This window comes from Taeniopygia guttata, chromosome 36, assembly GCF_048771995.1.
Source record: "Taeniopygia guttata chromosome 36, bTaeGut7.mat, whole genome shotgun sequence".
In the NCBI taxonomy this organism is placed as follows: domain Eukaryota; kingdom Metazoa; phylum Chordata; class Aves; order Passeriformes; family Estrildidae; genus Taeniopygia; species Taeniopygia guttata.
The window spans coordinates 3,471,126-3,498,189 of NC_133061.1; the positions used below are offsets into that span (position 1 = coordinate 3,471,126).

General features: G+C 54.2%; 2 protein-coding genes across 2 annotated transcripts in view; one reads left to right on the forward strand and one right to left on the reverse strand.

Moving 5' to 3' along the window:
• Positions 1–26,517, forward strand: part of LOC140681450 (uncharacterized) — an 86,732-nt gene extending 60,215 nt beyond the window's left edge. The window contains exon 6 of the mRNA XM_072921282.1: positions 25,845–26,517. Coding sequence (XP_072777383.1) covers positions 25,845–26,517 — 673 coding nt within the window. The remainder of the gene's footprint in view (positions 1–25,844) is intronic.
• LOC140681480 (uncharacterized) overlaps positions 1–27,064 on the reverse strand; it is a 1,248,316-nt gene that overhangs the window by 846,945 nt on the left and 374,307 nt on the right.

A 27,064-nucleotide genomic window follows, 5' to 3' on the forward strand; every position in this document is an offset into this window, starting at 1 on the left:
CTCTTTTTGACTTGGCCCAATGAAAAATTTCTGAGTTACAATTTGGGTCCAAAGGGTCTGCACTCCTCTTTTGAATTTTGTTTGCCGATTTATTTTTGTGAGTCCATTCACCAATTAGAGTTTGGTTGGGTGTCAATATGGACAGCTTACTGATCGTACATGACCCTCCTAAAAGCCGAGACAGAATTCCTGCCCATGCCCTATGCCCACAAATTAAAAACAATCCCTTAGGGAGACCTTTGGGGCTGGAGTGAGATGGGTTGTCTGCCCCGATATGGCTCATGTTCTGACACCACCTCCTTGCAGTGAACTCCCCACGGTGTTGTTTTATAACGTGGTATTCGTCAGTGTTAGAAGGTTTTGGGAGCACAGCAAAGTGTACACAGTAAGCTGCAGGGGAGGAACCCAATAGCTCTAACTCTTGGGGTTCCTGAGCTATCTTGGGCAAACCCCGCAACCACTCCTTTAAGGATTTTAGGATCCCCCCGACTTGCTTCTGAGCTTTGTGTGGTCGTGTGGTGTAGGACTCTGGGATTTCATTGGACCTGTATGTGTCTAGGCCTGCTGGAAATTCTCCAGCCTGCCATGGAATTCCTACCAGACAGGTGGACATAGGGTCTTTTGCTGCTGCAGTGGACAAGCAAATGTTTTCCTGCTGTAGCGTCTGTGCCAGGGTCACCCAGACGTTTTGACATGGCTGAGGGACGATCCATGTGGCTGCCTGACTGTTCAGCATTAGCAGGATGACAACTCGGATGGGATTCATCACCGGGTTGAGTGGGAGGTAGGTTTTCTCTAAAAGGGAAGAACAAACATTTTAAGAACATGTTAAAGCTTCTGTTTCTGCCGGAAGGAATTCATGCCTAGGAACTTTCTTCTTCTCCCATCCGGCGGCGTCTTCTCTTTGAAGCATCAGATACCTGCTTCTTGTCCCCTTCTGTTTGACCTGGATTCTTGGGGACAAAAGGTTTCACCCACTTCTGGGGAATCCACCGAGGGCCTGAGGGAGTAGCTACACACGCATAGCCACGACCCCAGGTGACAAGTCCATAGGGACCCTTGGTTTCCCAAGTTTCTGGATCCCTAATCAAGACCGGTGGATGCTGAGACAATTTAAACTGCTTGCCACTGTTAAAGTGACGTACAACCAGTGGACTCATATTTTCGAATGAACAATTCAGAAAATTGATAGTAAACATAGCTTTACAGAGCTTCTCTCGTGGAGACATCCACGGAGCGGAGCTGTTTTGTTTTTTCAATACCTGCTTGAGCGTCTGGTGTGCATGCTCGACTACAGCTTGACCTGTGGGGGAGTGGGCAATGCCAGTTTTATGTTCCACTCCCCACTGCTGGAGAAATTCCAGGAACTCCTTGGATACATACGCTGGGCCATTATCTGTTTTGATCGTTTTTGGCACCCCCAATACTGAAAATGCTTGTACTAGGTGTTGTTTGACATGTGCAGCCTTTTGTCCTATATGGGCAGAGGCATACACTGCACCTGAGAATGTGTCCACGCTCACATGAACACATTCAAGGCGACCAAAACTCTGAATGTGTGTGATGTCTGTCTGCCATACCTCACAGCTGCCAAGGCCTCTGGGGTTTACCCCCATGCCCAACGATGGCACGGCCAGGAGCTGACAATTAGGACAGTTGGTCACAATGGCTCGGGCCTGACTCCGTGTTAGCTGGAACTGTCGAATCAAACCTGGCACGTTCTGGTGGTAATGCTCGTGACTCAGCTTTGCCTGTTGGAAGACATCAGGGAGCCTTGCCTTTTCAACTGGTGCAGCGAAGGAGTCTGCTTTTCGGTTCCCCTCTGCAATCTCACCTGGCAAATCAGTGTGTGACCTCACATGCATCACAAAGAATGGATGTTCTCGGTGCGAGATTAAATAAATTAGCCTTGAGAGTAACCTGAAGAGATGTTCATTTTCTATTTCTCTGAGCACAGCCCGCTCCGCCCTGGACACTATACCTGCCACATAGGCAGAGTCTGTCACCAAGTTGAACGGCTCGGAAAACCTCTCAAAAGCTCTCACCACTGCAGCCAGTTCAGCCACCTGGGGGGATCCCTCCACAAGCTCAACATCAGCTTCCCAATGCTGAGTCTGTGGATTTCTCCAAGTCATCACCGACATGTGGGAAGCCCCAGAGGCATCAGTGAACACTGTGAGAGCCCTGAGCGCCCTCCGGCTCCTTTTCTCTTGAGGAATCAGGTGGAATTCCTCATTGAACAACTTGTGAGATGGGGCATGGACTGATATTTGTCCCCTATAGCTGTCCAGAGATAGCTGGAGACTGGCACTGCTCTGGAGCAAATGCTCAAACATCCCTTTGGTCAGTCTCTCAGGAGAGTTCCTTCCCTCCTCAGAAAGCCTGACTGGAAGGTGAATACATGCAAAGTCACACCCTGCTAATTCACACAACCTCACCCTGGCCTTCTGAATCAGCTTTGCTATCAGCTCTTGTGGCCTAGTGATGGTTTTGGATCTTTGGAACGATAGGAAAACCCATTCTATGATTAAGAGTGGGTCCTTCTGCCCCTTGATCCATTGGAAAATCAACCCATGCAGGTGTGGGAGCTTTCCTAGAACAATGAACTGGAAAGGCAGATTTGGGTCACACCTGTGTGCCTGCCTTTCTGACAAGGCCTTCTGTACCTTTTTGATTGCTGTCTTTGCCTCTGGAGTCAGTTCCCTGGGGGAGGTCAGCTCCCTCTCCCCCTTCAATAAATTGAAAAGAGGTTCCAGATCTTCATTCGTGAGGCCTAGCCAGGGCCTTACCCAATTTAAAGACCCACACAGCGAGTGGAGGTCTGCTAGTGTTCTGGGGTTGCAATTTATCTCCAATTTCTGTGGGACAATAGTCCTTGCAGAAATTTCCAGGCCCAAGTATCTCCAAGGTGGTATTCTTTGAACTTTGTCTTCCTGCAATTTGAATCCAGCAGAGGTTAAAACTTTAACCACTAGGTCAAGTGTATATTGGAGTATAGAGTCATTGGGAGCACACACAAGCACGTCATCGATGTAGTGCAGGATGATGGCATCCTTTCTCTCTGCACGTACTGGAGACAGCAGTGCTGCTACATACTGTTGGCATATGAAAGGGCTGGATTTTAAACCTTGGGGCAAAACTTTCCAGTGGTAGCATTTCATCGGGGCTTCTCTATTGACCGTGGGAACTGAGAATGCAAACCTCGGGGCATCTTCAGGGTGCAATGGAATTTGGAAGAAGCAGTCCTTTATATCTAACACAGCCAATTTCCAGTCCTGGGGAAGCATAGCTGGACTAGGCATCCCTGGCTGGAGAGGTCCCATGTCCTCCACAATTTTGTTTATCTCTCTGAGATCGTGGAGCAATCTCCATTTGTCCTTCCCAGGCTTTTTTATTACAAAGACTGGGAAATTCCAAGGGCTGTCTGTCTCTTGCAGGTGTCCTTGAGCTACTTGCTCCTCCACAAGTTTTTCAAGCGCCTCGAGTTTTTCTCTACTCAAAGGCCACTGTGCTACCCACTTTGGGGTGTTGTCCAACCACTTTAACTTGTGGGTACGGCGCTCCATAGTGGCTACTTCTGAAAATCCTGGGGTGTCTTAGGAATGATTAACTGGACTCCCCACTGGGACATGGTGTCTCTCCCCCACAGAGGAGCCTTATAGTCTGCCACAAACGGGCGAACACTTGCCGATCTCCCGTCAGGTCCCTCAATTTGCACTACATTTTTAGAAATTTTTGCCAATGTAGTTCCTCCTATACCCTGAAGTTTGCCTGCCACAGGTTGCAATTCCCAGTGTGATGGCCACATGGTTTTGGGTATCACCGTGATGTCTGCACCTGTGTCCAGAACACCTTCCACCTGAAGGTGCTCTGACCCATGTGCTAGGTTGCATGCCATGGAGGGTTTATCCTCTCCTACTACTTCTGCCCAGTAGACTTCTGGAGATTTTCCTTCTACTGTGATTTCCACTGGGACGGGAATGGCTTGTGCCAGAATTTGCCCCTTTTCTAGATAGAATGGAGGGTACAAGCAACGTGCCAACAGCATAAGGCTGGATATTTTTCCCTTAGTAGTCATGGGAACTATTTCAATCTCAGGAGGTGTGTATGCTGTGTCCCCAATAACAAAATACTCACTGTCCAGTTCCATATCGTACGCCTGCAGGTCTTGTGAGCTGTTTGGCAGGTCCACTACAATGACTTTCCAATCAGTGTTTCTGAAATGAAATCCTTTGGCAGTCACTGTACGTGGCCGGCCTAGTGGCTGCCAAACCTTGTTAGCAATACATTTCACATTTTTATTTTTCTCTCCCCCCCCCCCCACCATGGTACCCACCCTCCCCCTTATTTGTTAAAAGAGAGGCATTGTCACATTTTGGTCCTGCTACATTTATATCTTTGCGTGTAGCAGTAGGTCCGCGCTGTGCATTTAGTTTTTTTGTTTGTTGATCTGTCTCTGGTTCTGGTTCTGAGGACAGTTTCTGGCAAAGTGTCCTGGTTTCTTGCAACGCAGGCAGATGATTTGCTGCAGCTGTTGTGATGATCTGGGTGGCTTCCTTGGGGTTGGTGTAGCAGTGGCAACAGGCTGTAATCCTGCTGGTGCTCTATGACTGACAGGAGTATCAAGCAGCTCTGCTTTCTTAGCGCAGGCCTCGATCATCTGGCCAAGAGTAGGTGCTGGATCAAGAGGAAGGCTGAGAAGAATCCTACGACAGGTCTCGTTGGCATTCCTCTGGGCCATTTCTTTAATAAACTCTGTTTGCACACTGGTGTGTTGCACCTGTTTTTCGACTTGGCTTCTCAAATGATCCACAAACTGCAAAAAACTCTCAGAAGGAAACTGTTTGATATTAATATAACTGCATTCAACCTCAGTGCCTGGTAATTGATACAGCGTCTTTTCTGCAGCAGTACAGATTTTTTCTAAAACCGATCTAGATAACAGTCTGGTTTGTTTTTCTGGACATTGTATGTCTCCTGTCCCACACAAATGGTGTATTGTAAGGGGCTGGCCATCCGTGTCGGTGGCATCACTGGGTGTACGCTGTATTTCTTGCAATACTGTTTCCAAAGCCAATTTCCACTTACTTTCCCATATCTCATATTCAGAGGATGTGAGTAAACATTTAAACAAATCTGTTATATCTTTCGGCACCATTTCATTTGAATTGAAGGTTGCCCTCATCAGACCCTTAAAAATCTCACTCGATCTCCCAAATTCTCTCTGAACCTTACAGATTTCTGTTTTGTCCCTGTATGGGAGAGGTTGGTATGTTCTTGTACCATTCCTTCTCCCTAAATAAACCACTGGAGTTACCGATGGTATTGATTTCTCGATAGGGGCAGGCTTGTGTTCGTCCCGCGCACCCCCCACCTCGGTGAGGGGCAGCTCGCCCCCCCCCTCTCGGGCTGTCTGCTCCGCGGTGCAGACTCGGGCCCCGCCCCGGCTCTGAGCTGCGGGGCTGCTGTGCCGTGTCCCCGCCCTGCTGTCCTCGGCGCTGGGGCTCGGAGGAGTGCAGGGGCCGGCCCCGCCCCTGTTCCCGGGGCAACCCGGGGGCTGGGACTGATAAGGAGGGTGGGGTGTTGCTGTGGGAGATAAGGAGGCATTGGAGGAGGGGAGGGAGGAGGGGGTGGGGGTGGAGGAGGGGGCGGAGGGCGGGGGAAGCAAAGGAATGCGAGTGGGAGGGGGAGTGGGGGTTGGAGCGGCCAGCGCCGGTGAAACCACATGGCCGCCGCCATGATCTGGCCGCGTGTGCCCCACAGACCCCGTGCTGCTCTTTAAGACACACTCTGGGCTGTATCTCTCTGAAAAACAAGGTGTTATAGGGAGATAAGGGGTGGGTGAGGGGTTTTCAGGGCTGGGGTATTGAGGAGGTGGGCAGGAAGGGGGAAAGGGAGTGTTAGAACTGTGTTTCTGCGTTTGCATGTTTTTTCCTGCTTCTAAAATATTTTTCCGTGCTTGTAAAAATATCGGAATAAATCGAGAAACTTTATGTTCACCATTTTCGACTTTTAAAGTTAATATCTGTCCAATTTGATTCCAAAAAGCAAGCAAATTCAGGTCTTGCACAGTAAAATTTGGTATTTCTGTCTGTAGCCAGCACACAAAACACAGGAGGAGCTTGTTAGGGAATGATACATCATTTAAGTTATTGCTAAGATGTGTTAGTATACTCTTCTGCTGCAGTGAAATGTTAGTACCCATGATTTTTAATTGTTTCACTGGTCTAGTCTCCACCAGAGCTAATAACACAGCACGAATGATTCGAATTTCCCGCCGTGGAAAACCCGAGCGGGGGGGCACAGGGGGAGGGGCGCTTGTGCCGCCGCTGCCGGGGCGCCTTCAGCCCTCTCCTCCCGTGCTGTTCCCCGCTGGAACGTGGGTATGCGCAGCCCACCGGTTCCCGCTTACTCGCAGTCGGGCCCTGGCTCCCCCTCCCGCAAGCAGCCCCCCCCAGTCACTTATGGTAACCTCTCCCCGCCAGGCGCGGTCCCGGGTGCCGCGATCGGAGAATTTACCAAGCCTGTGACTGCGGGATTCGTCTGTGAAACCCTCTCTGGGGGTTCCCTCTCCAGTCGGCTCTTCCTGGGGTACACAGGCCAAGGTCTTCGACTGTCCCTGTCCCTCAAAGCTTTTAAAGGCAGCTAGAGTACCAGGGCAGTTGACTGTCCCAAAAGCTTTTGACTTCCACCGAAATAGGGGGTCCAGCTTCTTCTTGGGCTCAGGGCAGCACACGTTGGGGCGCCAACTGTTATTTCTATTGGTTTTCCCCCCCTCCACGCAGCCCCCCGAATGAATCCAACTAGCTCAGAGATATGGGGCTGTAAGGGGAGGAAAGAGCATGGGAGAGGGAAAGGTAATCAGAAGAGGCTCTTACCCAGGGTGTTGGAACAGCTCTCTTTATTCTGTGGTGTCCATGGAGAGCGGGGCAAAAGAGAGAGAGCAGGAAGTTTCAGGGGTCTATATAGGTTTTGGACAGGGTGGGCTCTCCTGGCTCCCCGCCAACCCCATTGGGGCAGGAGGGAGGATTCAGGGGTTATCATGATCAGAGCCACAGAGGCCCTAGGAAAGGGGGGACAAAAGGGTGTCCAGGAGCTCACCGTAACAAAGAAAGACTATTCCAGAGGTGGTAAACTGATTAAAAATTGTAGGTTTTGTCTCTTTACATTGTCAGGTTGTATAGTGAGGGGAAATGTTCTGAAAGTTTTGTTCTGTTTCGTATTGCTTTTTACTTAAGTTACTGTTATCAAACTTTTATTTATGCTCTTAAAATTTGAGCCCACTTTGCCTTTCTCTTAATCGTACCTCGCAGCAGGAAATGAGTAAGCATATTCTAGTGTGTGCACTGGTAATTAGTCAACACTGAATCCACCGCACTAATTGATGCATTGGCCGAGAAACCTTAAATTGGCAAACCAAAACCACTACAGAAACTTCATGATGAACTGCCCAAGACAAGAGGGAAATCAAGCCAGAGCCATGGTTTGTCAGGACTTGTTTGATCCTAATGAGCCCCATGGTGCATTGGGAGCTGAGCCTGAGAGGAGATTGCACAAACGTTTCCAGCAGTCAAAGTCAAGAGGAAACACCCAAAGTGTCCCAAAGCATTAATGGGACCCACTGAGGTCCATCCCCAGCACAGGCTCTTCATGGACTCCTGGGAGGAGACAACTGGAAGCCAGGATGGCACAAAAACCTCTCACAGACTCAAAATGGCACCAAAACCTCTCAATGTGGAAAGGAAAATCCAAAGTACCTTAAAAAGCTTGAGTATCTTAAAGTATTAATGAGCCCCACTGAGTGTCAGTACAAAGCTCTCAAGGGACTCATTAAAGCAGATAATTGGGGCCATGATTGCACAAACATTTCACAGAGTCTGGATCAAATGGGAAACACCAACTACCTTAAAAGAACTGAAGTACCTTGAAGCATTAATGACCCCCACTGAGTGTTGTTACTGGCAAAGCCTCTCCAGGGACTAATTACAGCAGATAATTGGAGGCCAGGATTGCACAAAGTTCTCAGAGACTGCAAGGCAAAAGCCAAAGCCAAAGTCCTTTGAAGAACCTGCAGTCCCTGCAAGCATGAAGGAGCCCCCAGGGCCATTCCTGACCAAGGCTCCCCAGGGACTCCTTCCAGCAGATCCTTGAGGCCACTGGGATGTGGGCTAGGGGGGGATGCTGAGGGCAGGACCAGGGGGTGACAGTGCCCAGCCTGGCTGGGGCTGTGCCAGGAGGCCCCAGGGCCTCAGGACAAGGTGTCTCCTCACAGCCCTTGGTGGCACAGACCCTGCTGTGTCCCAGGGCACCAAGACTTGGCTTCTCTTTGTCCCCACCTGTCATCAGTGCCTCCAGTTCTCTGCTCTGCCTGGGGCCTGGGGACACTTTCTCAGTCGTGTCCCTCAGTGGGACCCATTAAAAGTCCAAGAAACTTTGGAGTTGGATTCTGACTTGGAGTTCTGGAGAGGTTTCTGCAGCTCCCTCCCAGGGCCTGATGTTCAGGGCCTGAGCACAAAGCCCCAGAGGGTCATTAAAGTCCTTGTGCTGTGTCTGTGCTGCTGAGCTGGGCCGGGCTCCTGGCACAGAGGGTGATCCTGGTAACCAAGCAGAGCTTCAAAAGCACATTTCTCTTGCTGAGCAGCTCTTCTCCCAGCCCAGCAGGGCTGGGGCACTGCCTGCAGCCAGCCCGGGCACAGCACAGAGGCACAGAGAGCTTCAATCAGTCAGGGCTGGGAAGGGGCTGAGAAGTGCCTGGAGCAGAATCACTGCCAGCCCTTGGCACAGGAACCTCTGGCTGCAGGACAATGCAGCTGCAGCTCCTGGAGAGATCTCCTAAAGCTGGAACATCCCAATGCCCACAGACCCTGTGAGTACAACTCTGTGTATTTCTGGTGCTGGGGAGGTGAAATGCTCACGAAGCTTTGACATGCTGAGGTGTTCTATTCGGTCATAGAATATTTCCAAGACAACGATTTTGATAAAAAGGAGGAATTTCCCAAAGACTTTGTATTCGGTTTCCTACTATTGGAGAGTGGCAGGGAAGGGGGATAAATATTAATGGTGGATTATGAATTTTGACAAGTGCATGAGACAATTGTTATATTAGTGATCAATAGGTTCACAGGAGATCCCTAATGTTCTTTCAGCCACTCTGCCCATGGACAGCAGCAGCATCACCTCTGCAGGGCCCAGCAGGGCTCTCCTGAGCTGCCCTTGCCCAGCTGAACACAGAGCCTGCCCCAGCCAGGGCCCTGCACACAGGCAGGTTTCTGTAGGGCCGGGCCAAGGGCACACAGGGTGGGATGGGCTCTGTGAGCGCTGGCAGGGACAAGGCACCTCTCAGGAGGGGATGTCCAGGCCCAGGGAGATGCTCAGGGAAGCAGAGGGGGCTGAACAGAGCAGTGCTGGGGGAACAAACCCATCCAGCCCCTCACCTGCCCTCAGCCACAGGGAATCCTTTGCCTCTCACATCTCTCAGTGGCAAACTCTGAGTGCAGCAGGAATGCTGGGGATTTCTGACCTCAGAGAGCCAGGAATGGTGTGTGGGTAGGAAAACAATTCCTAAAATCAACTCCTGCCATCTATTTCCCTTAGAAGTGTGAGTGCAGATGGTACCAAGGCTTCCTGCAATAGGACTTATTCCCCTGACAAATCCTGAATATCCAGCCTTGTCCCTCTGCCACATGGCCACAAGCCCCGGGCAGTGGGGCAGGGATGGCTCCTCGAGAGCCCCCATGAACAGGCCTGGCTGCTCCTGGCACACTCAGCCAGCACAGCTGGAGCTCAGGCAGGGACCTGGGTGAAGGTTTTCCCAGAGCAGGAACAACGGTGGGTGAGTCCCAGCAGGACAGTCTGAAGGGAATGGCCCAGGTTTGGCTCCAAGCAGCCTCTCCTGACTTGTCACTGTCCTTTCTCCATGACCAGGTACCCATGTGCAGCCACAGCAAATGTCCAACAGCAGCTCCATCAGCCACTTCCTCCTGCTGGCACTGGCAGACACGCGGCAGCTGCAGCTCCTGCACTTCTGCCTCTTCCTGGGCATCTCCCTGGCTGCCCTCCTGGGCAACGGCCTCATCATCAGCGCCGTAGCCTGCGGCCACCACCTGCACACGCCCATGTTCTTCTTCCTGCTCAACCTGGCCCTCAGCGACCTGGGCTCCATCTGCACCACTGTCCCCAAAGCCATGCACAATTCCTTCTGGGACACCAGCACCATCTCCTACACAGGATGTGCTGCCCAAAGCTTTTTTTTTGTTTTCTCTGCTACAACAGAGTATTCCCTCCTGACTGTCATGTGCTACGACCGCTACGTGTCCATCTGCAAACCCCTGCACTACGGGACCCTCCTGGGCAGCAGAGCTTGTGCCCACATGGCAGCAGCTGCCTGGGCCAGTGGATTTTTGTATTCACTACTGCTCACAGCCAATACGTTTTCTCTGCCCCTGTGCCATGGCAATGCCGTGGGCCAGTTCTTCTGTGATATCCCACAGATCCTCAAACTCTCCTGCTCGAAATCCTACCTCAGGGAACATTGGTTTCTTGTGTTTACTGTCAGTTTATCGTTGTGTTGTTTTGTGTTCTGTAGTAGATAAGGGACAGGCGAAGCGGAAGACCACGGGATGTGACGGAAAGATAGACCCCTCCCCCTCTCTCTTCCCCACGTTATCTATTAACCCCAGAAGCCCCAGGAGCATGTAGCCACACCTGCCCCGGTAAATTTCCACTCCTTACTAATCCCTGAGACCCCCCAACCCCCTCTGACATAGCAAAGACCCCTAAAACTATTTAAACCCATGAGATAGGAGAATAAAGGCTTTTCAACCGTCTGCCATATTGGTATCTGCGTCTGTTGATTAGCCCGAGTGGCTTGGGCGAGACCAGGCCGCTGTGCTGCCTTACCTGAACCAGGTCCCTGGTTGTCCTTTATAAAGGCAACATACTGGTGCTGAAACCTGGGACAAAAGAAGAAAAAAAAAAAAAGGAAAAATTCCCCCGGCAGACTGGATACACCTGGACGGGAGCAGTGGCCGGAACGGTCAAACCGTATCTAGGCGTAGGGGAGACGTCCCTGGGATCCACGAGCGTCATGGACGCAATGGCAAGGATCGTAAGTGCTATTCATTCACAGTGGGGTATTGGGTGTAAGCTCAAGGATTTTTATCTTGCCATAGCGAGATTGCTTGAGCTAGGGGCAATTGAGCGCCCTGTGGATGTGTTACATCCGGAAATATGGGAAAAATGCACTGCCGCACTAGCTGAGGACACAAAATCCGCAGGCAGTGGCAAAAACCTTAAAGCATGGGGCAAAGTAGAGAAAGCCCTACGCAAAGCGATAGAAGAGCAGGAGACATGGAGCGCGGCGCGTACCTGTTTATTGGTTACTCCCAAGCTTGGGGTGGGAGCGGGAACGCAGACTGCCCCTGAGAGCGATCTGCCCGGCGGCGGGGACCCGGGGGGGCTCGGCGCGACACCCCCTTCCCCGGATCAGAGGCCAGTCCCTGCCGCAGAAATTCCCCGAGAAATCGCGGCTTCCCCGCCCGTCCCGCCGCCGCCGCCGGTCCGCGATCCGTTGTTAGAAGTGCAGCAGGGCGCGGAACGTTTTTGGCAAGGGCTGGCGAAAGAAGCCAGAGACGCAGAAACTGCGGCTCAAGAAAACACGCCCGCCATGCCGCCTCCCTACCCCCTTGAAAATGGCGCCGATCGCCGTGGGGAGGGGCGGGGCGCGGGTAATCTCGGCGCGAAAACTCGGGAACCGCGCGATTTCGGGAATGCGCGTCCGCAGGAGAAAGAGGCGGAGAGCGGCAGAGAGCACGGAGCCAATCGGCAGCCGCGCTGGGTGCCGCCACCATATAAGGAAGAAACCACCCCCCGCGGGAGGCGTGGCGAGCCCGGGGGGCGGGAGCGGCGCCACCCCCGTGGGGAGGAGCGAGCTCGGAGCCGGACAAAAAGGCACTGAGCCCCGGAAATACGCTGGCACTCGACTTCCGGCTCGGAGTCCAGCAGCAGCTCCGCCAGCTCGGAGGAGCTGACGGAAGCCGGCTATGACTCCGAAACGGAAGAAACGGAACCAGCGCAGTTTAAAACAAAACCGAGTAGAGTTCTAAGCCGCACCGAAAAACAACTACAATACGAACCAGCCCAGTTTACCGACTGGGGGAAAATAAAAATAGCCTGTGCTGATTGGTCCCCAGTGGCTGCCATACAAGCTTTCCCAGTGAGGCTCGCCGGTCCGGAGGGGAACCAACAAAGGGTATATACCCCGATAAACCCAAAGGACGTACAGTCAATTGTCAAAGCCATTGCAGAAAAAGGAATCAATTCAGCCATATTCTCCACATTAATCGATGGTCTTTTTAGTAATGACGACCTGCTTCCCTTTGATATCGAACGAATAGAGCGCATGATACTTGATGGTGCGGGAATGATTGTGTTCAGACAGGAATGGGAGGACAATTGTAGGAAGCAGTTAGCCCAAGCATCTGGTGCGAGGCAGCCACTACACAGATCGAGCTTATCCAGACTAATAGGAAAACATGATGATATGATCACGCCGCAACAATAAGCTGCGCAGATGCAGGCTGAGGAGGTCAGGGCGACCACTCGGGCTGCCAGGGAGGCTATTCGCGCAGCCTCTCGAGTCGTGGCTAAGCCGGCGCTGTGGTCCACCGTGAGGCAGGCAGAGAGCGAAAGCTTCACGCAGTTTGTGGATCACCTGCAGGCAGCGATAGACTCCTCTACCCTGCTGGCAGAGGCAAAGGGCCCCGTGGTAGCCGACTGCCTGCGCCAGCAGTGCAACTCTGTCACCAAGGATATCTTACGTTCCCTGCCAGCCGGAGCTAGCCTGGCTGACATGATCAGACATGTAGTGTAGGAAGAGCACCTGACACCCATTCAGGCAGCTGTCCACACCCTGACCAGTGCCATGGCGTGTTTCAAGTGCGGTGAGGCGGGTCACATCGCGGTGAGCTGCCCCCAGCCGGCACGGCGGCCCGCCGCAGCGCCTCCACCCCAAACACGCCCGCGGGGATCCTGTTGGGGTTGCGGGAGGAAGGGGCATCTGGCTAGGGAATGCAGGTCCCGGGCCCAGGGAAACGGAAAAGGGAGGGGGCCTGCGGGCCGCACTCAGCCTCCTCCCGCTGCGAATATGAGGCGGCCCATCCATGCCAACCTCCAACGGGGCGGGGAGCCCTCGTACCCCATACTCCCACAGGAAGCAGCCAACTTCATACCCCTGCCAGCGAGTCTCACAACACAGCCTACGGCACCTTCGTACCCACCGCCACCACAAGCAGCGCCTGTGCCGCAGGGTCAGCAGGGGGCGCCCCAGGACGGGACCCCTGGGTGGCCCTGGCCCTGAAAATAGGGAAGGAACCCCCGAAAGTTTGGGGGACATGCCGCCTCTATGGCAGTCGGGACCCCCACGTAATAGGGCTTCAGTTTTGGGCAGACACAGGAGCAGACTGCACAATCCTACCCCAAGCCCTATGGCCCCAACACTGGCCGTACAAGGAAGTCCCCCCAGTGAATGGGGTGGGAGGGTTGTCCCGAGCTTGGAAAAGCACCCACTGCTACCAATCAAACTGACTTGGAAATCACCAGACCCCGTATGGGTTGAGCAGTGGCCCCTGTCAAAGCCTTGAATGACAGCCTTGCTGGAACTGGTCGACCGCGAGCTACAAAAGGGCCACATCGAACCCTCCACCAGCCCGTGGAACACCCCTGTGTTTGTAATGCCCAAGAGATCAGGAGAAGGCTACCGCCTCGTCCACAACCTGAGGGAAGTGAACAAGACAATTCAGCCCATGGGTCCAGTTCAGACACTACTGCCCGCGAACTCAGCCATCCCCGAAGGGCAGCCGTGCGCAGTGCTGGACATCAAAGACTGTTTCTTTTCAATACCCCTGCATGCTGAGGACAAAGAACGGTTCGCCTTCTCCATCGTGTTCCCGAACGGCGAGCGACCTAACCTCCGCTTCCAATGGAAGGTGCTACCTCAAGGCCTTGTGGACAGCCCGACCATATGCCAGATCACCGTGGACAGGGCACTGATGCCAGTCCGACACTCCCACCCTGCTGCGACCATCATTCAGTACATGGACGACATCCTCGTCGCCGCACCATCGGCGGGCCAAGTGGATCACCTAGTGTCCACGATCACGGAAACCCTCCAGGCCAACGGTTTCGAGATCGCGAACACGAAGATCAAGAGAGGGCCGTGCGTGACCTTCCTGGGAGTGGGGATCACAAACTCCTACGTGACCCCACCCAAGATAAAAGTCCGCCGAGACGTCAAGACCCTCCACGACATGCAGCGACTCGTGGGATCTCTGCAATGGCTCCGCAACATCATCCTAGTTCCCCCAGAGGTCATGGACCCCCTGTATGACCTCCTGAAAGGAAAACACCCTTGGGACCCCAAGGAGCTGACGCCCCAAGCAACGAAATCCCTCGACTTCATCGAACGTCAGATGTCCACTAGCCTGCTTGCCAGGTGGAACCCGAGTGTACCACTGGACTTATACGTCCACTTCACGCAGAAGGGAGGAGTGGGAGCACTTGCCCAAGGACCTTCCGAAAAATCCCAGCCGATCCAGTGGGTGGTCCTCGGAAGACCAACTCACGCATTCTCCCCAGGAGTCGAGTGCATTGCTAACCTCATCACGAAAGGCAGGAGACTCGCCCTGAGACACCTGGGAACCGAGCCGGCAAGGATCCACCTCCCCTTCCGCAAGCGACCGACCACGGAGTCAACTGCAATATCGGAGCACCTGGCCCTCGCTCTCACTGGCTTCGGAGGAGAAATTTCCTACGCCACCAAACCACCCTGGACCCAGCTACTGACCATTGTCGACATAGATGTGCCACCAAAGGTCATGGACCGACCGCAACCAGGACCAACAGTCTTTACAGACGCCTCCTCCATGACTTCTACTGCAGCAGCGGTGTGGCAGGCAGGAGAAACATGGCATTGCGTCAAAACGTGTGACCCCACGCTGTCAGTGCAACAGCTGGAAGCAGCAGCAGTGGTCTTGGCATGCGGACTTTTCCAGGACGAACACCTCAACATCGTGACAGACTCTATATTCGTGGCGAAGCTCTGCCTAGCCATGTCAAGACCAGGTGTGTCAACATCCACGACGGCCTCCATGCTCGAAGAGGCACTCTCCTCACGCCAGGGCACCGTGTCCGTCATCCACGTCAACAGCCATAACCCAGTCAAGGGCTTCTTCCAGACTGGCAATGACAAAGCAGATGCCGCAGCGAAGGGAGTGTGGACACTGCAGGAAGCTCGTCAGCTGCACGAGTCACTCCACATAGGGGCCAAAGCACTGGCAAAGAGATGCGGGATCTCGACAGCGGACGCGAGACACGTAGTGGCCACCTGCCCTCACTGCCAGAAGTCACCCCTATGGACCGGTGGAGTCAACCCGAGGGGCCTCAAGGCGTCAGAAATCTGGCAGTCAGACTTCACCCTCTGCGAACTGCTAAAGCCCCGAGCATGGCTTGCAGTGACAGTGGACACCTACAGCGGAGTGATCATAGCGACACAGCATCTCAAACCCAACTCCAAGGCCACGATCCAGCACTGGCTGACAGTTATGGCATGGCTTGGTATCCCCAAGCAAATTAAAACTGACAATGCTTCCAATTTTATCTCCAAATCAGTGCGGGAATTCGCCTCGGTGTGGGGTATCACCTTAGCGCAGGGGATCCCATATAACAGCACCGGACAGGCCATTGTCGAGCGAGCAAATCAGACCCTAAAAGCCAAATTAGAAGTGTTGGCAAAGGCAGAGGGCTTTGCCAATTCCATCCCCTCAGGAGACCAGACACGCATGCTAGCAACCGCGCTGCTAGCACTGAACCAATTCCCTAGGGGAGATGAAGCAAACAGTCCCATTCGAAAACACTGGGCCACCCAGACCCTAGAGGAGGGCCCACAGGTCATGGTCAAAAACGAGCTAGGCGAGTGGGAACGGGGCTGGAGACTGGTGCTTACGGGACGGGGGTACGCGGCAGTTAAAAAGGAGGACAAGATCAGGTGGTGTCCACTCAGGTCGATCAAACCTGACCTTCGGAATGAAACTAATGGAAAACTGTGAGTTTTCGTTTGCAGGACACGCTCGTGGACCGTCCCCGTGACACAAACACCCCTGCTTCAGAGAGAGATGACGGACCACCAAGCCACCAGACAGAACCTGAGTGTCCCACGGCGGTGAGACCCAGACATGCACAGTGTCTCTGTGCAATCCTGCTGTTGGGCCTTGTGGCCGGGGGGAGCGCCGACCCAGGCCACTACCCTCACCAGCCGTTCAGATGGGTCATGCAACATCTTTCAAGTGACAAGGTGTTCAAAGAGGTCACCACTGCAAACACCCCATCCTTCGTATTCCACATAGCCGATCTGTTTCCAGGGCAACCGAAACTACGGCCCTCAAGCCCACACATCATACTCATGTACATATCTTACTGGTGCCCAGCGTCCAACCCAGGGAAAAGGTACTGTGACTACCCGGGGTGGGGACATTGTGGATATTGGGGCTGCGAAACCATTGTTACAGATGCCAGACCATGGGGAGACGGGTGGCAACCGCAGGAGCCCGACAAATTCTTACAGTTCACCTGGGCACCCTTAGGCTGCGGAGACCACAATGCACAGCCTAGATTACGGGGATGCGTAAGTTATAACATGACTGTCCTACAGCCAGATCACCCTAGCTGGGCCACGGGTAGAACATGGACAGTGGTCCTCAGAGGACCGAGAAGGAGGGTGAATGTGAGAATTATCAGGCTCCAGCCACCAGCACCTCGACCAGTGGGACCCAACAAAATTATCAAGAATGTGCTGAGAAGGAAAAACACAACCCACCCCAAAACCCTGACCCCAAAAGTCACCGACACCCCGACCAGCCTTGCAGATACCCCCCAGATAGGCCACACGGCTGAGTCAGACCCAAACCCAATCCAGGCTGGAGCTCGGGGATGCCTGAGAGGAGCTGTGACCCCGTGGGCAGAGGGGCCCCGCTGGAGCAGCCTGGCCTGGCAGGACCGAGCCCGTGGCACAGTGACCCACGCTGCAGCACTTGGAGGGGGCTGTGCCCCAGGGGATGGACTCGGCTCGGAGAAGTTCCTGGAGAAGTCTCGGCTGGGAGAGAGCGCAGGGTGCAGCAGGGAACGACTCCTGTCCCTGAGCAGAGGGAGAAGCCGCGGGGGATGAGCTGAGCACGGCCCCATTCCCTGTCTCCTGCCCTGCCGGGGGAGGAGGTGCAGCTGGGAGCAGGGAGGCGTGGGGAAAGCTGCATTTAAGGCTCTGCACTGACTTCTCCTCATCCTGCTCTGAGTCTTTGGAGTTTTCTGCCAGAAATCTCTCCCCTCCCCCGCTCACCCACAGGGCTTTAGGCAGGTTTCCCTTTTTGGGGGAAATCAAAGCGAAGCACTTAGATGCACTAATGAGGGGCAGGAGAAGGGAGGCTCCCGGGCTTCCCGCAGAGCCGGAGGCACGGAAGGCGCAGGGCCGGGAAAGCCGTGGCGGGAGGTGCGGAGAAGTTTGTTTGTGTGGGCAGCTCAATCCCGCCTCGGGCCCGGGCCCGTCCCGGGGCTGTTCCTCATCTCCGGCTTTGCCCTCACGCAGCGCGGGGGACCCTGAGAGCGCGGGGCGAGTCTGGGCCGTGCGCAGAGCCCGCCCCGAGCTCGCTGCCATTGGCCGCTGGTGCCGTCAGTCGTGGTTGCGGCGCGCTGATTGGTGGGAGCGGGGCGCAGCACGGCCCCGGCGGCGGGCTGAGGGCGGCCGTGGGCGGGCAGCGGCGCCATTGGCGCCGGGAGCGTCTGTGCGGGCCCGGGAGCGGCGGCAGCGGCCGGAGCGCGGTGAGGCGGCGTCGGCGGAGCTCGGAGGCGGCCCCGGCGCAGGTGGGAGCCGCGCTGGGTTCTGCGGGGGCTCGGGGCTGGCTGCGGGCGGAGGGGGCGGCAGGAGGCTGCGGCGGGTCGGTGGTGCCGTGTCCGGGCCGTGCTGGCCCCGGGCTGAGGGCGCGGCGGGAGCGGCTGCCCGCGGTCTCCTTCCCGCCGGGGCCTGGGCAGGAGCCGCTGCCGGAGCAGCGCTGGCTCGGCCCGGCTGCTGTGGGTAGGACCGAGGGGGCTGCCCCGCGGCCGGGAGCGTGCGGGGAAATTCCCGTCGCCGGAGGTTTCTGTGGCCGGAGGAGAGCGAGGAGTCCTGTAAAAGTGACTTTATTGCCGAGCAGGGGGAGAGGCCGTGGGGCATTTGCCGTGCGCTCTCTGCCATGGTTGTAGTCCGCAGCCTCCTTTTTATCCTCATTTTCCCGGCCGCATCTCCCTCTGCCTTTGCCCACGGGCTGAGGTCCTTGGAAGGTTCAGACTTCCCGATGCGCCTGCTGCCTGTCCTCGTTAATATGCACCCTCCTTTTGTATACCAGCCGATATTCATGGCTCTGTTAAGCCTTTGTTCTCCTGGAAGTTCGGGAATTTAGCGGGACTTTGAGAAATTGTGTGGCTGAATTTGTGAAATTTATTGGAACTGATGGTTTCCCCGGTTACTTCCTTATCTACAGGTCCCTGGCCCTATCACCAGGCAGATTCACTCATTGACTCTGTTTTGTTCTTCCCGGGTCCTCTTTGGTTTTGGGTTTATTCTCGGTGCCCTCATTCCTTGTCCTTTTGTAGCCCTTTGTGGATCAGGAGGCCTGGCTGCCACCTGCATCCCCTGGCTCAGCTGCTGGATGAGCTGCACTGCCAAGGTGTGGAGCATGGTAAAAAGATGAGAGTTGCTGCAGCACAGAAGAGGAGAAGCAGCATTTGTTTAACCCCTGGTGTGCCGGGGAGCCACGAAAGCGTATCCCATTCCCATCCTTTCCATGTTTGGACCAATACATAAACTGCTCTCCTTTTTCCTTTTTTATCTTTCTCAGCACTTTTCCCTTGTCATCTCTTTGCTCACAGCAGTTTGAGCCATTTAGTTTTGCACAAACTCCCTTTTTTTCTGCTCACAGATAATCTGATCTCATCCCGTGGTGAAATGTTGTGTTCCTCTTTCAGTGGATTGGTCGGCAGGAAGGTCAGGAGCTGGAGCTGTCTGGTTGGTTCTTCTTTTGAGGACAGCTTTTAATCTAATGATGCCATTGAAATGATAAATGGGTTCTCTGCTTCCTGATATGAATTAGTTTGGGTTCCCAGGGGCTGGTCCGTGGTGTTGTAGGATTTGTTCTGGTGGCCCTTCATCTTTTTCCCATTTCTGGGTGCTCCCTGCAGCCGGGGCTGCATCAATTGGCCGCATTTTTCTAATTACATCATCAAATACTTGAATTCCAACTAATTTCCCTGGACTTCTTCTAGCAACAGCCCCAGTGCTCTGATACACCCTGTACAGCACAGACAGTGGCAGCAGATGTTGGAGTGGGCAGGGGGATGATCTCCCCCTTATTTTAGTGAAGTTTTCACAACATTCTCCATTTGCTGTTTCCCTTTGCAGCCTCAGCCATTTCTGTTTCAGAGTCAGATCCTCACCATGGGCTCTGCCTTCAGCCGTGCAGATTCCATCTGTGCAAGCAGGCAGAGCTTGGGTGAGGGGCAGAGGGAATCAGCCAATTCCTGCCCCAGGCAAGAAGAGCCAGGTACATTGTCCCCACTCTGCCCCAGCAGTGCTGATTTGCATTTCTAAAGCTCCTCTCCCGGGTGCCTGGAATGCAGCTTCTCTTCCAGAGCAGCCTTCAGCAGCCTCACATGTGGCCCCCCCACAACCTGCTGATTTTTTTTTTTCCTTCAGATCATGTGTTTACTGTTTATGGGTAAAAGGGTCACATTTAAATCTCTTCTAGTTTTGCGAAGTGCAGCCTAAAGGTGAATGTTGAAAAACGCAGACCAAAATTTTGGTATCTCTAAGAGCCACATAAAACACAGACAAAAAGATTCCAAAGCAATTCACTTTCTTCTCCTTCTCCTCGGAGTAAAAACTCATTCTCACATCCCTACCGAAACCTAACCAGCAATATAGAAGTAGGATTATTACAAAAAATACTCCAATACTATAAACTTTGCACTGAAACTTCAGGAAAAAGAAAAACTCTACCAATATGTTTAGTGGAAGAGTCAAGGCATTCCTTAATTCTGGCCAGGATGTGCTGCAGAAATCATTCCATCCCCACAAAGCCCGGGTGTGCAGAGAAAACCGTTCCATGACACGTGGGTTTTACTTGATTTTTCCCGAACTTGATACAGTCTGAACCAGTCTAAATCCACTGGTTTAATATTATGTAATTTCAGGCTGTGCAGTTTTTAGTATTTGGTTTCCTCTTGGCCCCGGATTTCTTTGCTTCAGCTGTTAATGAGGTGGGAAGTGCTGCATTTCCTTCTCAGCCTTTTGCAGACCAGGTGTCTGCAGCCCTGGCAGTGTCTGGGGTAGGTGTTGGTTGCTGTTTGCTGCTGGGGTTGATGTTTTGCTGCTGGGTGTTATCTTTGTGGGTATCTTTTGGGCCATTCCCAGTGTGTTGAGGTGTTAAACTCATCTCCATTGAGTGGTGTAACATCCCTTAACAAAACCTTTAACATTTCTTTCCCCAGGGCCAAGGCAAAGCAAGGCTGAGTAGAGAAATGGAAGGTTAACAATGTTAAAGTCTATGAGCTGGTGTATTTTCCATCAATGCCATGGCAGGCAGGGCAGTGTGTGAGTGTAAGTGAGAGCCAGAGTGGAATTGTCCCGTGCTCTTGCCCAGCAGCTGTGGCAGGGCAGGCCCAGAGAGCGCTGAAGCTGCAGCAGTGGCAGCAAGGGCTGTCCCCGGTGGCTGGAGCTGCCAAAGGAGGGTGGCCAGGCCGAGGATTTCAGCAGAGGATGTGTGGGCAGGCCCAGGGCCTTGCCCCGCTGTGGAGCCCTGGCTGCTGCTGCGCTGCCTTCAGTGCAGCTCAGTGGGGGCCTCCCATCCTCCTGCTGCAGGCGGGAAGTGCAAATCTCCGGGGCTGCAAAGACCTGGAGCCGAGGCTGAGGGGTCCCCCCGTGCTCAGCTGTGCTGGCGGCTGTTTCTGGCCTCGGGGCCACTTGGCACGGGCCACGCCACTTGGCCACCAGTGGTGCTGCTCTGCACTCCTTAGGCAGGAGCCGATGTCCTGCTGGGATGTTGGTAACAGCAAAGTGCCAAGGCAGGCTCTGTGCCAGCCCAGCTTCCTGGGGCAGAGATTGCACCAGAGACAGGATTCGGGCCACAGACTGCTTTAACTGTGCATCCCTTATCTCCACCCTGCACTAGGTGGAAAATTCCCAGGGTAAGGAATTCCTGAGATCAACTGCAAGGGTAAATGATTGAATATCTGCCCTGGGTCTGGCTCTTCTCCTTGCCCAAGCCAATGGCAAAAGCCGTACCCATGGCATCTTGGTTTCTATCCCCAGTTTCCAAAGGTGTTTCTTTCTTTCCCCTTTCATTCTTTGTACCCAGCCTGAGCTCTGGGGGTGCCAGGGGTTCTGGAGGTCCCATTGTATTCCTACAGCTGCCATAACCCCCTGGAGGATCTTTCCTGTAAAATGAGCTCTGCTGTTTGAGTCTATGACTTCCACAATCCCTTTTATATGAATTATTTCTTTCAGTGGCTGCTGAGCAATCAGAATTGCCTTTGCCCCCATGTTAGGTGAGATGGTGTCACCAGAAGATATTGAAGCCTTCCTGGTCAGGGCATTTCAGTTCCAGGCTCTTACAAGCACACACAGCTGTGCCGGTTGAGCTGACCATGGGGGGTAACCTGGGCTTTGTCTGATACCCTTTCCTCAATAACAGCGTGTCTTGGAACTCTTTTCCCTTCTGCTGCCCTTGAAGAGCCATCCACAAAGACATTTTCTGCCTCAGGCCAGGCAATGTCTCCTGAATCTCCCCCAGGCTGGGTCTGGAGCTGTGTCACTGGAATGCAGTGCTGGGTTTCTTCCCAGCCCCTCTGGGGGCTGTTCAAACAGGAGGCTGGGTTAAACCCTTCCCCTGTCCTCAGTTCTGAATCCTCCTGTGCCACTGAACAAGTTCCACACTGTAATAACCGAGCACTGCTCATCCATTGCGAGGCTCTTTGGGTTATCAAAGCTTGAACTTGATGGCAGACTGGAACAGTTGGAGATCCTGTTGTCATCAGGTTTTGGGCCTCGGTTCCTGTTGAAGCTGTTGCTGCACAATTCTGCAGACAATGAGGCCACTCTGGCCACTGGGTGAAACATTTTGGCCCAAGAATTCCTTTGGCATGGCCCTGTTGAACATTCCCCTGCAATTCCAATTTCTTTTCTGAGTCTGGAAGAGCCACAGCTGAGGCATCAATATTTTTGGTTGTTCATTTTCTCAGGTTTTGCTCTCTTTCTCCTGTCCATACCACAGCATGGAGGCTTTCTGGGGTTAATAAGTCCAGACATTTGACACAAAGGTACAGCAGCAATAGCCTCTGTATCACCTTTTACAATATTACAATGCCATCATCAAATTCCTTCCTAGATAATTACAATCACAGTAGGAAGAGAAAAAAATTAGTTTAGTTCAAACTAACCTCCCACAGCTCCTAATTGAGCAAATGACACCAGCTCAGCTTTCCCATTTATTCCCTTAATAATGAAAACATTCCTTTACAATGTTTCCCCCTTAGGTGTAAGATTCAGAGTGGATGGAGAGGCCCCTGTGTCCATCAGGAGAGGCCTCCTCTGGATGCAGACCCAGCCTGGATGTTCTCCAGGGCTGCAGTGTGGTGGGTCCCCGGTGGGATGGGAGCTCAGAGAGCCCTGACAATCCATGTCCATGCAGGGGTGGACTCGCTCCTCCTGAGGGTGCTGCTGTCTGTGCTTGCAGTGTCCTTGTGGGCTGCAGCTGGAGCCCTGACTCCTTCCCAGGGGCTGTTTGGGTGGGCTCTGCCCTGGCCAGGAGGGCAATGCCTCTGCCAGGTGCTTGTGGCCGACGCCGTCCCCTGGGTGCTGGGGCCCCCTTGGGCCCTGGGGTTGATCCCTCAGGGGCTGTGGGAACTCTGCCATGGCCTTTGCCTTCAGCTTGGCCTTTTGCTAATCCCTCCTTGCCTTCAGCTGCTGTGCCTTTGTGCCCAAGTGCTGCAGGGCCTTCTTGTGCCACTCCTGCAGCCCCGGTCACTGCCTGTGGGTGCTCATCCTCTGAGAGCTGCTGAGCTTTCTGCAAAATCTTTCCTTTCTGCAGGGACCCAAACCAAATCCTTAACAGAAAATCCTGATCCATCCATGTGCACTCTGCATTTCCCAGATGTTGCTTTGTTTTGCTCCTTGTGCTCAGGGTCCCCTGCACAGCCCGGGTGGCAGAGCCGGTGCCTGTCCTGCCGCAGTGTCCAAAGGCGGCCCCCCCGGCGGGCAGGGCCGGCAGCTCCCCGGGGCCGGGCAGCGGCCGGGGCGTCCCGCAGCCTCCTGGGGGCCGGGGGCCACTGCCGGCCCTGCCCGGGGCTGGTGGGCTCAGGCAGCGCCCGGCGCTGAGCCCCGGCTGCCCCACAGCCCCGGCCCGGCCCCGCAGCTCCCCACAGGCCCCCAGCCCTGCTCCCGGTCCCGCACCTCTGCGCCCGCTGCTGCCGCTGCCCACCACAGAGAAACCCCTGACATCCTGACCTCCTGCTTTTCCTCTCCTGGAAACTGCGAATTCAAAGTATCAGCTGGCAAATTGTCAGGATAAGACCCTGCTGAAAAACATCCCAATCCTGAGTATTTTTCTCTTCCTCATCTTTGCCATCATTCTTTTTCTTACCACACACATTCCTCCTGCTGCTTCTTGCCTGAACCATATTGCTGCACACTCCCCTTCACCCGATCCCTTCCCAGCACACCAACACCATCCATCCCCTGTTGTCCAAATCCCTTCTCCCCTTCCCTTATTGCCCCCCTGGGTGTCCATGTCCTTAATTACCTCTGGGGGAATGTGCAAACTACCTCAGCATTCTCCCAAGGGACCCTTCAGAGACATTTTGGGGTCATCCTCCCTTTGGCCAGGACCCCTCCCTGGCTTTCCCTTTTCTCCCCTCCATGGGTGCCCTGCCATGTTCACTCCCCGAAGATCCCAGGGCACTCACTGATGAGATTTTCAGTGCTCTCTCCCTGCTGACTCTTCACAGACCCCCCTGATGTGTCACTCGTCTGTCTCCTGGTCACTCCCGGGTCCCCAATCAATCCCCGGTGCCGCCGCCAGCCAAGGGAGCCGATCACCCAAAGTGGGTGAGGCACCTTCATCTGCACTCCCTGCCCCAGGGTGTGCGGGAAAATTGACATCACCAGAGGATTCTGTCCACAAAGCAGACAGAGGAGTCCTGTGAAACTAATTTCATTTCTAAAAATGGGAGCGGCCATGGGACATTCCCCATGGGATCTCTCCAATTGTTGGAGGACACAGCCTCCTTTTCACCCTAATTCTCCTGGCCACATCTCCCTCCGCTTTCCCCACTGGCTGAAGCACTTGAGAGCTACAGACTTCCTAATCCACCTACTACATACTCCCTTAATATGCTCCCTGCTTTTATACAGCAAATAATATTCATGGCTCTGTTAAGTCTTTGTTGTTCTTCTGGAAGTTCACGAATAGAGGAGGACCTTGGCTGAGCAGCAGTCTGTGTCATCAATTAATAACATTTTCTGAAACCAAGGCTTCTCCTGTCACTTACTTACATAAAAGTTGCTTGACCCTATCTCCGAGCAGATTCAGAGTATCTGTTTGTAAGGACACTTTGCTCTTGTTCCTTTCATGGGGGTCCCCCGTTTGTGGGACATCCCCCCTGGAGCAGGGTGTCCCCTCTTTGCTGCAGGCGCAGCCCTCAGGCAGAGCTCAGCCAATCAGAGCCCGCGGCGCTGATGACTCACCAGTTGCCAGGCAGACTCGCAGCTCCCCGCGTTCCCCACCTGGACCCCACCTGCGCCCCCCCCTCGGCCCCATCGCCCCCGCGAGGGGAATTTGGGGAGGTGGGAGTGGGGCAGCGCCAAGGCCGGGCCCCCCCGCGCTGTCCTGGCGGGAGCGGCTGCAGTGGGGACCGAGTGCGGGCGGGAGCGGCCGAGAGCCCAGCGCTGCCCCAGCCCGACCTGCCCCAGCTCCATCCCTGCCCCTCGGCTGGGATGCTGTGGGTCTGGGGGGAAGAGGGAGCCGGCAGTGGGTGCTGGGCCTGGGGACAGGAGGAGAAGGGAAGGAGAAGCAGGCTTGAGGAACACAATGGTCAAACGATGCAGGTGGCAGGAGAAGGTGGGATTGTGCAGGAGAAGGAGGAATAGCAGGAGGAAGAGGAGTGTGAGGAAGAGTAGGGACACAGGAGGAGGAGGAGAAGCAGAAGGAGGAAGCAGCAGAAGGTTCCACCCCTCCCTGTATCTGCAGCCTCCCTCCAGCCCCAGGAGCGTTTCACAGGTGACTGTGGAGGGTGATCCAGGATTTTCGCGGGGTGAATCTTGGTGTTTCTGAGCTTTCGTGGGCTAAATGTTGGTGCTTTGGTTTTTATGTGGCAGCTGAATCTGTATGTTTTGGAGGAGGTTTTTGCTGAGTTGTGATGTTTGGGGAGTTTTCGATCTGTATCTTGAAGTTTGTGGGATTTTTGGGCTGAATCTTGGTGTTTTGGAGGTTCTTACAGACACAAGATTCCCAATGACTTCCTGAGATGAACTTGGGCAAGGAGGAACCTCCAGTCCAAGGTGCTCTCCTCTTGTTTTTTTCCCCAAACCAGGATTTTTCATTCCCTGGGTGTGTCGGGATGGAGGAGTTGAAAAAGCCCCGGAGATGCTGCAGGAGGAGGAGCTGCACACCCAGCCCAGGGAGCTGCGGGGAGGAAAGAGCCCCCCTGAGCCAGGAAGGCGGGCGGAGATCCAGCCGGAGCTCGGAGCTGGTGGAGAAGTCTCATGGCAGGGAGAAGCCCCACAAGTGCTTGGAATGTGGGAAGGGTTTCAGCTGGAGCTCCAACCTGATCCGGCACCAGAGGATCCACACTGGGGAGAGGCCCTACGAGTGTGGGGAGTGTGGGAAGAGGTTTCGGACCAGCTCCGATCTCCGCGTACATGAGCGGAGTCACACAGAGGAGAGGCCCTTCCGCTGCCCCGACTGCGGGAAGGGCTTCAAGCAAAACTCCAACCTCACCGTGCACCGGCGCATCCACACTGGGGAGAGGCCCTACGAGTGTGGGAAGTGTGGGAAGGGTTTCAGACACAAGTCTGGCCTGATTGAGCACCAGGTGATCCACACCGGGGAAGGGCCTTACGAATGTTTGGAATGTGGGAAGAGCTTTGGATGGAGCTCAGCCCTGAGAAAACACCAGCGCATCCACACTGGGGAGAGGCCCTACGAGTGTCCCCAGTGTGGGAAGAGGTTTCAGACCAGCTCCCATCTCCTCCTACATGAGCGGAGTCACACAGAGGAGAGGCCCTTCCGCTGCCCCGACTGCGGGAAGGGCTTCAAGCTAAACTCCCACCTCACCGTGCACCATCGCATCCACACCGGGGAGAGGCCCTACGAGTGTGGGAAGTGTGGGAAGAGCTTCTCACAGAGCTCAGCCTTGACCCGACACCAACGGAGCCACCACTAAGAGAAGCCCTGTGAGTGCCCCAAGTGAGGAAAGAGCTTGGAGTGAGGGAAGAGAGTGAGGGAAGAGCTTGGAGTGAGGGAAGAACTTGGAGTGAGGGAAGAGAGTGAGGGAAGAGCTTGGTGCGCTGCTCCAGCTCCATCCCCCATGGGAGGATCCGGGGTGGATGATCCCCAGTGACCCCCGTTGGGCAGAGCCCTGGTGCCCCCGTATGGGGAATAAAACAGAGAGTAAAGCAATGGAGCTGATAAAGGGGCCCAATATCTGAGGCCTGACTGAGCCGAAACTGTGGGAGACACAGACACAGTTTAAGTCTCCCTGGGCAAGGAGTGACCAAGCAACATGGTGTGAGACTTTGTGATAAGATAAATGTTCCCAGGTTACTGTATGTCACAAAGAATGTGTTACCAATGGGAAATTGTTACCAAAAACAGAGCCCTATATAAGCACCATAGAAGTAAATCCCGCCCTGTATAAAAACCTGGTACACTCAATAAAATTGGCTTTGGTCTAAACTCGGATGTCTTCGTCTCTCCGTGGTGGATAACTG